Genomic DNA, 15,655 nt, shown 5'->3' on the forward strand with positions numbered 1-15,655 from the left:
CGACATACCATATTTACTTCCTTCAAATAATTAAATTAATGCATATTTTTTATAATTTAATTAATATAGATTTTGTATTTATTCTATTTCCAATAGAATATTAAATTAAGTAAATAAATTACAATAGATATAAGAATCGTGTAAATAGATATGATATACTTTTATATTTATCCTATTTTTTAAATTTTATATAATAAATCATGTAAATTGATATGATATATTTTTTGTTGATGAAAGTAAACAATTACAATTATATTGTAATAAAACATCACTCAATTTTGTTATCCCAAATCAATGGTACAAAAAAGATGAATAAAATAAACTTTTTTAAAAAAGAAAGTCAAAAGGAACATTCAAGATATCACTAAAGTGAATGATAGCCTAGGTAGGATAATACTCTCAATTATAACAATTTTCTGAAATATGTCTATATGTAAAAATATATTTAAATATTTATTGACATATCTATTAACATATATTTATTAAGATTTAAACTAAATAGTTAATAATATATTAAAAATTCAAATAATATAAAAGTTACTTCTATAAATTATAAAATTTATGCTGCATGATTCAAGCACAAATTTAAACAACCTATGTATAGAGTAATGATAAATCCTCCTATGTGATAAGTATTAAAGAAAAAATAAGAATATTTATTGTCTTGAAATTAAGTATAAAACATATTTAACACTTATCCTAAAAGATAGTAGGAGGATTTGTAAGAAAATATAGTAAGAGGATTAAGTATTCTATATTGCAACTCCATACGCATAATCCTAGAGGAAATATCTATTTCATTTTATTTTTAAAATTAATTAAAGATATTGAATATATGTGTTTTTCAATCGTTATACCAAACTTTAAACCAAAACTATTTTAAAAAAAAATGCAGAGTATTAAAATGAATCAATGTAGAGATACCATTGCTTGGAAAGGGCAACCACGTGACACTACCGAACAAATGCTCCGACCAAGTGATTAATTAAAACTAAAGACTTCAGTTTCAAGAGTGAGAGAGAGAGGGTTTTGAAAATCCCACTTCAGTCAAAATATCCCATTATTAATAATTAAAAAATATAACTTTTTTTTTTTTGTAGTAAACTAATAGTAATACTTTTGTTTTCCCCTAGTTAGGGTTACGCCTATGGATGATGTTGCTAACACAAGGGAGATCTATGTGGGATGCCTTTCCTTCTACTAATGCTTGTAACCATGTCTTCATCCGAAACCTTGTTGTTCATTGATCTTGCACAAACGTTCCACCCACTACGCCTCTTCCTAACAATCTCGCTGCAAGCCATGCCCATGCTCTCTGACCCTGAAGACGAGCTCATGGGCTCATCACAATCCACAATGGTTGAACGAGTTGTTTCATCATCACCCATCTCTTGTGGGATTAGGAAATCGGGACCAAGTTGCAAGGACTTGCATGTTCTCAAATAGGGAGAGAGGTCCTTGTAGTGTTTCAACACAAAATCCACCTATAAATATAAATATGCACATACATATGAGCTATACAAAATCAAAGGATTTGTGTTGATACTTAAATTCTCACGTTTGATTCAATGGGAAAAAGTTAGATCACTGATCGATCACTTGAATCATAGCTATTCATTTTATTTTTTTGTTATATAAAATCATTCGTGTGATTTTTCCTATCTATTTAAGTTACGGCATCTCTAATAGTTTGAAATTTTAAGATCGGGGGTTCATAACAATATGGAAAGTGATGCGTGAGTGCTTCATGGGATTGGACACCCATTGATTGAAGGATAAATGAGTGTAATTGTGATAAGTGATATATACGATGCAATAAGAAAATAACGATAAAGAAAAAATGTGTTAATGAAGTGCTTGCACTTTGACATATCCAAAGAATATTACTCTAATAATATATACATTCTTAAATCGTTGATGTTCTATTTCAATCAATGTTTTAAATTACAGTTGTGTTGTCTATAATTTTTACATTGTGGAAAATAGCAATCAATGTGGTTATAATTGCAATCGCAGAGAGTGAAAAAACTTTGATATTGCAGCTAAAATTGTGGTCACAGATCATCTCTTAAAATCATGATGTGGCCACAATTACAGTCCTAGAGAAAAGAAAAGCCTTGATATTGCGACGCAAATTGCTGTCCCAGGCCAATTTTAAAACCATGATTTTAATTAATTTGCATGTATGTAATAAGTGGCACCATTATAAGTTAAATTGCAAAAGGGTTTTAGATTGTTATTCACATAAGCAAAAAGGCTGGAATATTTGTTTTTGAGTGTACCTTGCATCCTAAAGAGCAATGGATAAAAGATTCTTGGAGACTTCTATCACAGGAAGTGCAGTAGTTTGCTGACCCCTTGAATTGCCGGTTTTGTGGTCTCTTCTTGATGAACACCACCTTAGCACTATTGATGGTATAAGGCTAATAGAATTGAAAAGTTTTGAATTAGCAAACCACACCATTGAATCATAAGTTTAGTAAGAGCTAAGAAACATTGAATTGGAATAATATTCTAATGAATCAACCTCTCATATATTGCACTAGCTACTACTTAATTATCTAGAGTTATACCTGCACGTTTGAGCAATCTATGAGTTTCTGAAGATCTTCCAATCTGACAACATCATGATAAACATAACGGCGAACCTGAAGAAGCCTATGAAAGCGATGTGATGGCAAGCAGTGAGGGCAAATACTGGTGCAACAATCTAAGCAACATATGTTCTTCTCATTCTTTTTAGCATTCTCATGGTGAGAGCACCCGACAAAGAACTTTTGTGCATAAAGGGCTTCCAACCATGCAGGTTTTTGGTGTCCCTACATCAACCACAACCAAGACAAACCTTGTAAGATACTTGAACCAAAAGGGTCATCATAATCATTAAGAATTTGTACATATAGACAGAGGAGAAAACAGGGGAATTCTTCAAACCATGATCATGTGTGTGCAAAGTGCAAACACTTAATTGCAAGGCTAACTCAATGATCTTCTCCTTTTGCTGTGACCAAGGCAGTGAGAGAGAGGGACTAGAGCATGGGAATAACAGTATTTATGGAGAATCACAAGATAAGAAAAGGATATAAATTTATTCTTCCTTGAATAGGTAGACACCATTTTGTCCATAGGGGAAGGGTTATTATATGAGAGAGAGAAAACCGTAAGTCATAAAGAATCAAGTTGAGATACGAGAGAGGAACGTGCGCGTTGTTTCCGTGTTTCTCATTTCTCTATTTTTTGGTCTCTAAAGTATTCCCTGCTCTCCTTGGCTTAAGAGCTCTTTTAATATGTTAAACAACCTAAACTTTCTTTGAACCAGCTGCAATTGCAATTTTTTATTTTTAGATTAAGTATCAAATTGATCTCTGAAAAAAAATATGGGAAACACTTTGGTTCCTCCAAAAAGTTAAACATTAGTCCTTAAAATCACAACCGTTATATATTTTAGTATTTTAGTTATTTTCCTTAACTTTTATTACATGATTAGTCCTTGAAAAAATCAATCATATACCAAAAATAAAAAGAAAATAAGGTAACTATTTTGAACATTGATAAGTTAAAACTGAATGAAAATCATATAATTTTGTGGAGTATTTAATATTTAACGAGTCTCACTCATAATTTTATAATTTTAAATAAATTTTAATAAGTGATAATAAATATATTAAAAAAATATGTTTAATTTCAAGCATTCTTCATAACAAAATCATCGATAATCTAAATTAATCTCTTCAAATACAACTCAAATATATGGAAAGACTAAAGCATATATATAATCTCAATTTAGGGATTATAAATTGTGATGCATAAACTAACAAGTCTTTGCTCTGAGTAGTACTGGATTTGGTATCTTTAAGCAAAATCTTAAATTCAAATCTTGTGAACTGAAAAAACGTGATTGGGAGTAAAAAAATTTTCCCTAAAGGTGGCCGGTTAGGATTCTTGATGGAGATTAGTCATCAACAAAATCGATAAATACTTCATACCAATAACATGAATAAAAAAAAATTGGAAATTTTTTTAGCAATATGGACACTTGCTCTGCTTTTAATTGTTAAATCATCACCACTTTGATTGTTTTTCAATTTTTAAGAACAAGTTACTATTGGACTTTGAATTGAGAGAGCATTTTTTTTTTACTTAATCATATATTCGATTTCATACTTCAATAATGCATGTCGTATTTTATTTTCTTGGTTAAACACATTCATGCTCTGCCGCATGGGCTTTAAACGCACTCTAGAGGATTGAACTTACTTCATAAACTCAGCTAATCCAACATAATTTTATTAGATTTTGTGGGTTGGATTGAGTCATTAGATTATATTAATTTTAATTTCTTAAATTCAATTAAAATTAGATTTGTGGGTTTAGAATTTTGGATCCAACCAAAATCCAATCCAACTGAATTTAACTCGCATATAATTAAATTATTAATATGAAAACCTTAAACTGAATATATTTTATTCTCAAGGTAATACATTAACACATTATTCCAAAGTTTATCTCTTTTTCTATTTATTTTAAAATAATATATTTTTTATGAATGATATTGTAAGTATATATTTATAATTTTTTTTCTATTGATCATATGAATAGTATAACTTTTTATGAATATTAATTTTTAAAAATATCTTTACTATTTTTAAATTTGATGATTTCTTTAATTTTCTTCTAAGACATAAAGATGACAGTTTTTTTAATGATCACTCAATCCAATCCAATTAAAGTTAGATTGAGTTGAATTGGATTGACAAAATAAAAAAAGGTAAACTCAATCTAAGTTAACCTAATTAAATTTAATAGAATTGAGTTTAAAAAATAGATAAAGTTCAATCCAATTTGGGTCAGTTACATCCTTACTATCTGGGTGACATCAAAATTGAATGGACATTTAATTGTACGCGGCAGGCACCAACAAGGGATGAGGGGGATTGTTCAATATTTGGTAAAAAAATTCTTGTGAAAGAAAATTTAGTTGAGTATGAAGATTAGGGTAAGTCTCAACTCTTAATACTTAATGAACACTTAATATAATATTTATCAATAAGGTTCTCATATTTATAGCGGAAATCGATCCTATTTCCTTGTGACATATGAATTCGTTTTCTTATTAGCTGAATCAACTTTGTTTTAATTTAGGTTATGTCTCACAGAACTAGCTGAAAGCTAAAAAAGTTAGCTAATAATTAAAAATTGAAAAATGATTTTATTAAATCACAAGTATTTGATAAAAATTATATATCAAAGTACCTGGAAATTATAAAAGTACATAAATGGACGTATTTATGCAATGTTTTAATACAAATTTTAATTTGATTTCATTAATAAAAATATATTTTGTAGTATTTTATAATTTTAGTATTAAATTAATTGTAAACACTTGTAGCTTTTTGTTTATAAAATATTTAAAAAAACAAAAAAAATACGTAAAATTATTATATATCATTGTCAATATCATATATAATAAAAAGCTAAAAATACGAAAACCCTATCATAGGTAAAAAAAAAGGGTAAAGAAACATAATAAATGTTCAAGGATAAAAATGGAATAAATATAAAAAACTAAAAGCCAACATTTTATAAAACATTACTTGAAGTAATGTTTTAAAAAATAATAGAGGTTACTAAAAAGTTTATTTACTAAACAGTAAAACAAACTTTTCAACTAATAAAAAAGTTAAAAATTAGATAAAATGTTTTATCAAACACACTCTTAATATTTGCTCGATGCCTCTTAAAATATTGAAGATTGTTAGAAATATTCTATTTGACACTCTCTTTCTAACACTTGTTATATGATTAGTTAAAATTTGTTGAAAATACCAATTTTAATGCTCACTTCTCATTAATAATTTTCTCTTTGATTTAAAACTGAACACCACCAAAATTAGTGATTTCCATCAAATTAAAACCAATTACAGAACAAGTGTTAAAAAGAATATTGCTACCATTCTTAAAAAAATATTTGCTCAGTAGGCTAAGCTTTAAGCTTCTAAAATAATCGTATCCCCAATTATATAGAGTTATATATGCATCCATTTTCGCTATAATAATAAAAATTATTTTAATAAAGATTTAATTTTTTATATAAAAATAAACAATTTATCATGCTCAATAGTTTATGATTAAATATAAGCATAAAATATCTTTTAACTAATGACATTAATTATTTATCCTTATATAATATCACTACTAGAAATAAGAGATTCTACATCGGTTATTTCCAGCATACTACATCGATTTACGACCGTCGTCGTTGGCGACGTCGTAAAAAGGAGAAGCCTATTCTACGACAGTTGCTCAAGACTGATGTAGAAATGTTGGGTATTCTACGATGGTTGCGTCTAAATGACCAATGTAGAATGCTCAGCATTCTAAGACGGTCCTTGACATATGATCATCTTAGAATGGTTACCATTCTATATCGGTCTTTACAAAATCGATGTAGAATGCTCAGCATTCTAAGACGGTGTTTGACACGTGACCGTCTTAGAATGATTACCATTTTACATCGGTCTTTTCAGAACCGATGTAAAATGTCTTTTTTTTTTTTAATTGAAGCTACTTTTTATTTATTTATTTACACAATAGAAAGGTTCTTCAAATACCTACAATAAACACATGAGAATATGAAATTAATTAAATTTTATGCAATGAATTTAAAAATTTCAAATCTTTTGTACTTTCTAACATACAAGTTTGTTGACATTACTTATTTAAAGTTCTTTTCAAGCTGGACTAAGCCAGTTCCATGCATTCACAAGAATAGGAATAAATACTCACTTTGCTAAAGAACAATAGTCAGTGTGGATAAATACTCACTTTTTCTTCACAATTTTCACAAGAAAATGAATAATTCCTGTATCAATCACTAGCTGGTGAACAAGATCTCCAATATTGTGCATCAACATTTCCAGCAACTAGAAAATCAACAGATAATACACAAGTTAGTACCACACCATAGTACATGAAACCAATTAATATAAATACTCAAAAGAAAATCACATAACCAATCTTCTCCATTTAAGGTATGGTGCAGGTAAAAACTATTTAGAAAAATTCTCATGAAAAATTCAAAGATTTCAATATTTTTTATCCAATCAATTTAAGTCAGTTTCTCACTTGTTGTAGCATTGACCCGAGCTGCCATCCTTTTCTACATAAAAAAATATAGGAATTCAATCAAATATAAAATTTATAAGATAGTTCAGAATAGAAAGAAAATATTAAACAAAGAGTAAATATCAATTAAAATTAAATTAGGTCCACTTTCACTAACTAGAAACACACGAGATCTATCTATATAGAGACAAAATACAAACTTAAATAATAATTAAGCCAAACTGAAAACCAAAGAGAAAATAAGCATTTGTACCCTTGAATGAACAACACTACAGAATATAGTACTATAAACTAAAACTTGGATTCCATATTACATTAGACTATTAACCATATATATAATTTCACAAGGGAAGTGCAAGTTAATTGATCCACATCACACAAAAAGTTGTTATCGCAAGACTTAGAATTATAAGACAATTAAAGTGACCTCAGAAATAGATGAAACTCACATGTTGTGGCAGAAGCAGAAGGGTAGTGCTAAACTAAATGGTTAGCAAGTAGCGACAAATTCTGAATTGCCTGTATGTCATGAACGACCTGCAACACTGAAAAATTTAAGGCGAGCTAATTCAGCACTTAAACTCAATTTCAATGTCAGTTCAAAGAAATGGAATTTAGAAAAATGGGCAAAAATTATAATCTTCATGCCCATAACCCAAATGATCAGATCTTAATACTTGACACATCAAACAAGTAAGTGGAATAAAAGAAAAAATGAAACATCAAAAATCAAACTTGCAGTGCGTATGATGTATGGCCAATATAGAGCACACTCAATAAACAAAATAACTACAACAATAATAATAATAAAAATATATTTTTACCTTGTACAAGGACAAAGATTATGAGGAAGATACCAAGGATTCACTTATAAGCCTCATAGAGCTTCAGCATTTCAATTGCAACCCAGACCGAAGATCAATTTGGTGTTAAGGTAATTGTTGAACAAACAAACTTCTTTAGCACCGCCATCAGACCTGTCCCTATCCCTACTCTTCCAAAGGAGAAGCTGCATGTTGATAACCACACCTTCCCCTTGTCCACTCGCCTATGCTTCATGACATGTATGATTCAAGTTTTTAATTTAGAAAAATCTTGAATTCTTCGATACTTTCTTTTTGGGCTGATTTAGTATCTAGTTATTGGCATTGTCAGTAACAAAAAATTGCATTAAAAAAGTAAGAGCAAAAAATTGCATTAAAAAAGTAAGATTAAAAAAGTAAGAGAAAATAATATGTACATATACTGGGAGTATATTTTATTATTATTATTATTATTATTAAATCATAAATTATGATAAATATTAATTTTTAATTTTAATAATAAATATTTTTAATAGGAAATAATAAATATTTTAAAAGCTATATAAAAAGATATTTTTAATTAATTGACAACTTAAAAAGGTAATAGTTATCACATTTCTTAAAAAGCCAGTGTGAGGGATAGATGATGGAAACATATAAAAAGATAATGATTTTCTATTAAGACATGTAGAGAAGTGGAATTGCAAACTCTTACTGACGACTCTTGCTTCTTAGTGAAGAATTCAATTAGTTAAAAATGCCGGGTAAAAGGGTGATGTTACGTTAAGGTAAGTTAAGGTAAGAGGGTGATGTTTCCTTAAGGTAAGTTTGTAGAATAAATCCAAAAGAGCTAAAAGAAAAACTATACAAAAATATGAAAAAGGAAATAATAGCACAATAACCTATAATGTCATCTCACAACCATGAGCTACTCAATGGCACATACACAATGATAGCGCAGTAACCATGCAAGTGAAACAAAAAGTATAATATAGACGGTAAATTAGGAAATTAATGAAGAAAAATTATTATTCAATCAAATGTTTAATTATTTTAATGAGTAAAGGAAATAAAAATAAATATTACTATACTAGTATTTTATGTTATCAAATTTGTATGACTTCAAAAACATAGATTAACAATATTTATTTAGCATGTATAGATACTCCAATTTTCATAAGCCAGGAGTGTTCTAGACAAATTAAGGGCATTTGCTTTGAGAAAATGTTTTCTATTTTCATTTAATTTTTTTCACTTGGTTTCCTTGTAGAAAATGAAATCAGATGCACATATCAAAGGAAGTAGTTTCAAGGCGGTTTAATTTCATCTAAAAATCTCTTACCTTTGACTTACAATTTGCCACTTTTCTATATCTAATGCATCCATCCCCACATAGAGGAAGATAAAGATTTCAACAATGAATGACAAAGTGGCAAAAACATGCCTGCGACAGGGAAATTAAAATAAGTTAAGTAGTATCATTAGTAGCTATCTTGTACATGTCTAATGAATGTGTTGAAGAATTTCATGTACTTGGTTGTCACTCTTGAACTCTCTATCACATTATGCCACGTGCAGTGAGACATTACAATGTCGCAGAAGAAAACAGTCAGAATGGCACCTAAAGAAAATAGCTGCCAAAGAAATAAATTGGTTAGCATGGGAATTATTTACACTAAAAAGGTGGCCAAGTTTCAAAGAAAATTCTTACCTCATATAGTATATACGAAAGGTATGCCATGTGTACTATGAGAGCAACCTCATGGTCTGTAGAATGCCTGGGATTTGTCATAAAATTTGCAGTTCAATAGAAACTACATGAAAATTAGAGTATGTAAGAACCAACAACTAAGAGTTACAATGGATTCTAACAACTTTTTTAACCGAATTGCAGAGTAGCCTTCTCAGCTACCTGTATGTCTCTAACACAATAAAAGCAAGAATACAGAAGACTACAAGAGGGAGAGGGAGAGAGAGAGAGGCACATCATTCATGCATGCTTTTAAAAAAAGTATAATACCTTATTGGTACTGGAAGCATTAGTAGGTGTTAGAACTAAAGATTTCCCTAGAAAAGACAACAATGGTTTTACATCAGTAGATGAACCAACATAAGCTTTGTGACGATCATCCAAGAGATTTTCACGTCTTTATTGAAGCTGTAGTGACAAATGTTGCTGCCCAGGTTGTATAACACTAGAGCCACTGAGCTGCTACAAGGATACAACATGAACAAGTATTACCTTAAACAGATAAATAGACAGAAAGTGAAAGGATAAGCAAATAACTTGTCTATTATAAAGACAGAACATAATCTTGTTATTCTGCTATAACCTTATCAAGTGACAAGTATTAATAATAGGATTCTTTCCCTACAATTAGCACAGAAAAACAAATACCACTGCAATAGGTCTCCACTGAATAATCATTAACAACCTACATAAAAGGATAGTCACACATAAATGGGAAACAAAAACACCTCAAAGCTATCTAGTTGGATATACAAATAATGGATATACAATTATACTTCGAAAGCTATGCTCACACCAATCTTACCTAATGCTCAAGCTAAACAACAGACAAGTTAATAACAAAAAAATGAACAGTCTGGACAAACATCCAGGTTAGTTTAATGAGAGTTTCAGATACCAGTAGGACAATATAAGAAAATAAAGATAGTATAAAATGTTTACAATTAATGGTTTGTAAATTGTAAGTATAACAAAAAAATATATACGGAAGGTAGGTGGCAGAATTCATTTAACATCACATCACACAACAACTTCAAACATAAAATTAAAATCAAAATCATAAATTTGAGCCTTAAGTTAGAAAAGAGCATACAAGTCAAATACAAAGGGAAAAAAGAATTTACTTTTACCTCCACATGTCCTATTGTAGCCTGTGTAGAATGATGATTACTAATAACAGAAGCATGACTCGCCCCATCAACATCCAAATGACCAGAGGAAATCCTAGCGAGAGCCAGCTCAATGAAGGAAACTATTTCTGAATGTGTATTGCACAAATGGAAAATTTGAAGAATATGATTGCAATACTGAGGCCACTCAATAAGACGATCCAGAAACTGTTCCAATGCCAAACTTCCAAACAAAAACATCTGTAACATGTGAAAGCAAGGTCAAACCTGATATTGAATGAAAACTTGAAAGAAATTCACTCTTCAAAACAACACAAACTTTAGAAATCTACAGGCATGCACAATGCATCAAGAACATAACGAAGAGCAATCCCCAAAGATAGATGAGTTACAAGCTGATGCCTGATCACAAAACCTGAAACATGTTAAAAAACAAAAATGGATTGTAAAATGATTAAAAAAAGAAGGTATTAGAGAATAGGCATATAATTCCAAAATCGTGCAAAGATTATAAAATGATTAAAATGATTATAAAAGGTGAATGTCTTCAATCGGATGCAAGTATTTGCAAATTCTTCAACCAGCACATGATCGATATTCACGTAACTGATTTTTTTTTTTACTTTATCCTAGTCTCGAACTAACCCTAAATTTTAGGACTTCGGGTATCTTTCCTTCCTTCCGCGTGACCATAGTCTTAGCGAAAACCTTAGGGTTTAAACATTGTACAAAGCTAAGATGGCAGGTTTGTATAATCCAAAAAGGGATTATTACTTACAACTAAGTAAATTTAAGGTTTAAACAAACAGAAACTCACAATGTCAACAAATTGATAATATGATAAACACCAGGCATGTATGAATGAAACCTATTTTATCGAGGACAACACGAACAACAAACAATGGCAGCTGAAAATAATATTGGTACTTACCGCACAATGGTCGGAGTGAAGGAGGTACGACCAAGCTTGTGGCTGGCTGTCGAGACTTAGACAGACAATGGCAATGGCGACACAATTTGAAGCTCACTGTGGAGTAAAGGAGGTATGACCAAGCTTGTGGCTGCATTCAGAGGTTTCCAGAATATGTCAAGAGAAGCTGATCGAACGTACGTAGGCTAGTAGCAACGAAAGTGAAAAATCGTGAATTAAAATATGATAATTTCAACGACGGTGATGGGTATAAACCGTAGTAGTCTTGTTACAAACAAACACGGTTCTTATAAAATCGCCTTTGTAGCATTCACATCAAAGGCGATTTTATAAAAACCGTCAAACACCTTCATAAAGTTGATTAAAATTTCAAAAATGTCACAAAATCGATGTAGATTTAACAATGTAGATTGTTTATTTTGTAGTAGTGTATCTAGCCTATAATTTGTAATCTCGGGGTTATTGTGATTTGATGACCGCTTGTATAAAAATACTATCTTTGTTTATTATTTTAGGAATGTTATTGTCATGTACGTTACGCTGTATTTCTGTCCATGTTGTAATAACAACTATAAGCCTGTAGTTTTTACACACCTAAAGTGCTAGATCTGTCGTTACACCCACAAATGATTGTTCAATTTATTAGTTAAAAATGTGTTTCAATTAGTTAACAGGTTAACAACATATTTCCTTTCCTTAAAAGTGCTAGATCTCTCGTTACATCCACAATATTATTTAGGTGTTGGTAAAAGAAACATTTTCTAAAAATAAAAGAAATATTTTGTTCGCATGATCAAACTTCAAACAGTTTAAGTAATATTTGCATGTACGTAATCTATAATTAAATTCTTAAAATTATTATTCAATAACAAATGGAATAAAAGTAGGCACTCCTGTGCTTTCTTGTTATTATTATCTTAGAAGGTAGGTGAAAAAGGATGAGAAAAGGTGAAGAAGCAATTTAATTGAGAAAGCGTAACAAAGTTTATTTTAAGTCACCGTTTATGCAGACAATATGTTGGGAGACTGGGAGCTCTCCGTTTCTTTAATCAACTCAGTTTGCATAGTTAAAATATCATTTATCGTATGATGACTTCAATTTGTTTTGTTTGGGTACATGACTTGAAAAAAGCAGTTAACTACGTTCTTAGCAAACCATAGCATAACACAAACAATTTCTTTTATCCGTAAAAATTAAAGATAGATACCAAAAAAAATTATAATAATTCATCTACCATGATTAACCAATTATTAAGCTCTACCCTTTAGTAGCTTAATATTATTTATGTCGTATTATATTATTGCTTATAAAATCAGTTACTTCAAGCTTATATTAGAAATTAATGTATCCAAACTATACTGTTTGGGAGTTATAGATCTGAAATATAGATAAATTTTTTATATTTGCTTGAAACAACATAATGACCATTGAAAATATTATTTACCCAAATTTTGATCATTTTTATACGAAAATAATTGAAGGTACGTAATTTGTCGTTTTTAAAGTGATAATAAATTAATAAGGTTGAAATACTTCCATCAATAAGTTTTCTTAATTTTCTAAGTTTTTGTATTCTTGTGTTTTGCTAGCCAACCTCTATGAACAATCAGTTACAAAATGTGAGTCAATAATCTTTATAATATCCACCCGGAATCGAGGGTTCATGCATGCACCTTTATAGCCATTTGATTTGGCATAAAAAGACATCCACGATTAGTGGGGGTCACCAATAATAGAAGGCCAAATAAAAATTCTAATTGCAGGAATGCACTGGTCTAAGAATGACGCATGTCTTAGTTCGAATTCATACGTACTAATTAACAAAATTAGAAAGACACATGCATCAACAGTCATTAGCAATTACTGTTAGAAGTGGAGGATAGGCCAGCATAGACATCAAGTGGTTCAATCTCTTGCTTTAGATTTTTCTAAAACACAAATACTAATCAGCATCCTAAAGGCAATGATATGATTAAGAAGTTTAAAGTAAAAATATTTCTATTGAAAGATGAAAAATTATGCTGTTTATGATTTTTTTTTATGTTTTCCTATGATTTATATAATAAATATTTTTTTTAATTTCTTAACCAATATTCTAAGAAACACCGGTAAAAAGATATATCCTTTCTAAACAAAGTTATTTAATATTTCTATTTTATTAGTATTAACTATTTTAGTGTAGTGGTAGCTAAAGTGCATGGAAAGAAAACTAGTTTTTATTTTGTGCAAGACTCCTGGTTTTTCTGTTGTTTTAATTAATTTTAAAGAAGCTTTCACTTCAAAAGTTGTCTTATGCCTAAAAATACGTTGAGTTAGCCTTAGTAAAGGGTAAAATATTGACTCAAGTAAAGTTCAATTCCCACTCAAGATTGGAGCAAACTACTTAGCTTGGCAATAATTCCGACCAAGGTCCAACCTAGTAGGTAACCATTCTTGACTGCGGCGTATCAAGGAATGTATTCTTAACGAATAAAGTTACACGGTTAAGAATGCTGCCGACAGCAACAACAAAATGAAAATTTTTGTTTGTGACAGGAAAATCTTTTGTGGACCACCCATATGTTATTTCAATTAATCTTCTTTTTCATCGTGAAATCTTTTTCTGTGCTGCTTTCCCATTTGACTTTGGAAAATGAAGAAGCTATATAGATTTAGATACAGTTGTTTATTTATTTATTTATTTATGCAGTAAGATTCACTTTTAGTCTCTTTTCTAAAACTTTGAAAAAAAATTAGTTAATGAAAATATATGTATATATTTTTCACAATTCCAAGTGTGTCACCTAATCATCACATATACAAGTCTTTAAGTCATAAAACATAAGGTATTTGTGCCCTAGAGCACTACAACATCAAAACATCACAAGAAAATATACAAAGTGCTTTAAATGTCTTGGAAGATGATACATTACTTCTCAATGTCCCACCACAAAAATCATGATTATGAGGGGCAAGGCATTTATAGTAGCCAAGATAAGGCTACTACTTCACCTTCCTCTAGTGAAAGTGAAAAAGCAAAAGGGGAAGAATTTAGTGAAGAAATCTACCCCCAAGAAGAAGGACAACCATTAGTGGTTAAAGAGAAGTGTAAGGAGGTAAGTGTCTCCTCCAAGAGGTTAGCTAAAAAGGAAACTCATTTTACAATAAAGACAAATATTAAAGAAACTTTTCCTCTTAGACAACCTCCACATTTTTTCTTTTGTAAAATGACACTTGCTAGCATTGCCACACTTCTTGGGCTTGAGTTTATTCCTCAAGTAAAGAAGTTGTTGGATGAAGGTTTGGTTCGCAAGAGCTTAAATTCTTGTGCTTTGTTCGTGCCCAAAATAGGTATTATTAGGCACCAAGTCCCTAAAATAGGTGGTATGATGAATGTTTTGAGTGGTGCAACCCTCTTTTGTAAAATCACTCGTGCACCTAACATCTTCATGGTGTGTGTACATAGGGACCCATTAGGTAGGTTTGTTCTTATTTTTAGTTTCAATACAAACTTAGGTACTCATATGGAACACCTTAAGTTTGTCATACTTATTGGTAGGAATAATCAATATGAAAATACAGAAAAATGTATGTTTTATTGTATTACTTTTCTTAATTATTCAAATAGTGATCAAGGGGTTCCCATGAACCCTAAGAGAATAAAGGTCATTCCTGAGTGGCCCACTCCACCAAGTATATGAAATATTTGGGGCTTCCATGACTTAACAAACTTTTACAAAAAGTTTGTACCATATTTTTCTATACTTGTAACACCACTCATTGAGTTGGTGAGAAACCATGTTCCTTCATGGGAAGATGCCCAGGAAATGGGTTTTCAGACCTTACCTTACTTCAACATACCAAACACCACTAATACATATGTTTTTGTTCTTTTTACAGGTGTTGGGGGAAGGAGCCCCGAGTATGAAGAACCTC

General features: G+C 30.3%; 1 protein-coding gene across 1 annotated transcript; it reads right to left on the minus strand.

Moving 5' to 3' along the window:
• Nucleotides 1-1,027: 1,027 nt before the first annotated feature.
• On the minus strand, nucleotides 1,028-3,123 carry LOC100810461 (protein RGF1 INDUCIBLE TRANSCRIPTION FACTOR 1). Its single transcript, XM_003546544.5, has 4 exons — nucleotides 2,935-3,123; nucleotides 2,574-2,819; nucleotides 2,283-2,423; nucleotides 1,028-1,484 (listed from the first exon to the last, which is right to left on the minus strand). Exons 1-4 carry the CDS (start codon nucleotides 2,941-2,943, stop codon nucleotides 1,161-1,163), a joined length of 720 nt encoding a protein of 239 aa, XP_003546592.1. The 5' UTR covers nucleotides 2,944-3,123; the 3' UTR covers nucleotides 1,028-1,160.
• Nucleotides 3,124-15,655: the final 12,532 nt, after the last annotated feature.

This window comes from Glycine max, chromosome 15, assembly GCF_000004515.6.
Source record: "Glycine max cultivar Williams 82 chromosome 15, Glycine_max_v4.0, whole genome shotgun sequence".
Lineage (NCBI taxonomy): Eukaryota > Viridiplantae > Streptophyta > Magnoliopsida > Fabales > Fabaceae > Glycine > Glycine max.

Excerpts from the sequence above, each read along its gene's own strand:
- LOC100810461 (XM_003546544.5), bottom strand. Across the intron at positions 2,424-2,573 it reads TAGATTGCTCAAACGTGCAG|CCTTATACCATCAATAGTGC; the intron begins GTATAACTCTAG and ends CAATTCTATTAG. Across the intron at positions 1,485-2,282 it reads ATTGCTCTTTAGGATGCAAG|GTGGATTTTGTGTTGAAACA; the intron begins GTACACTCAAAA and ends TTATATTTATAG.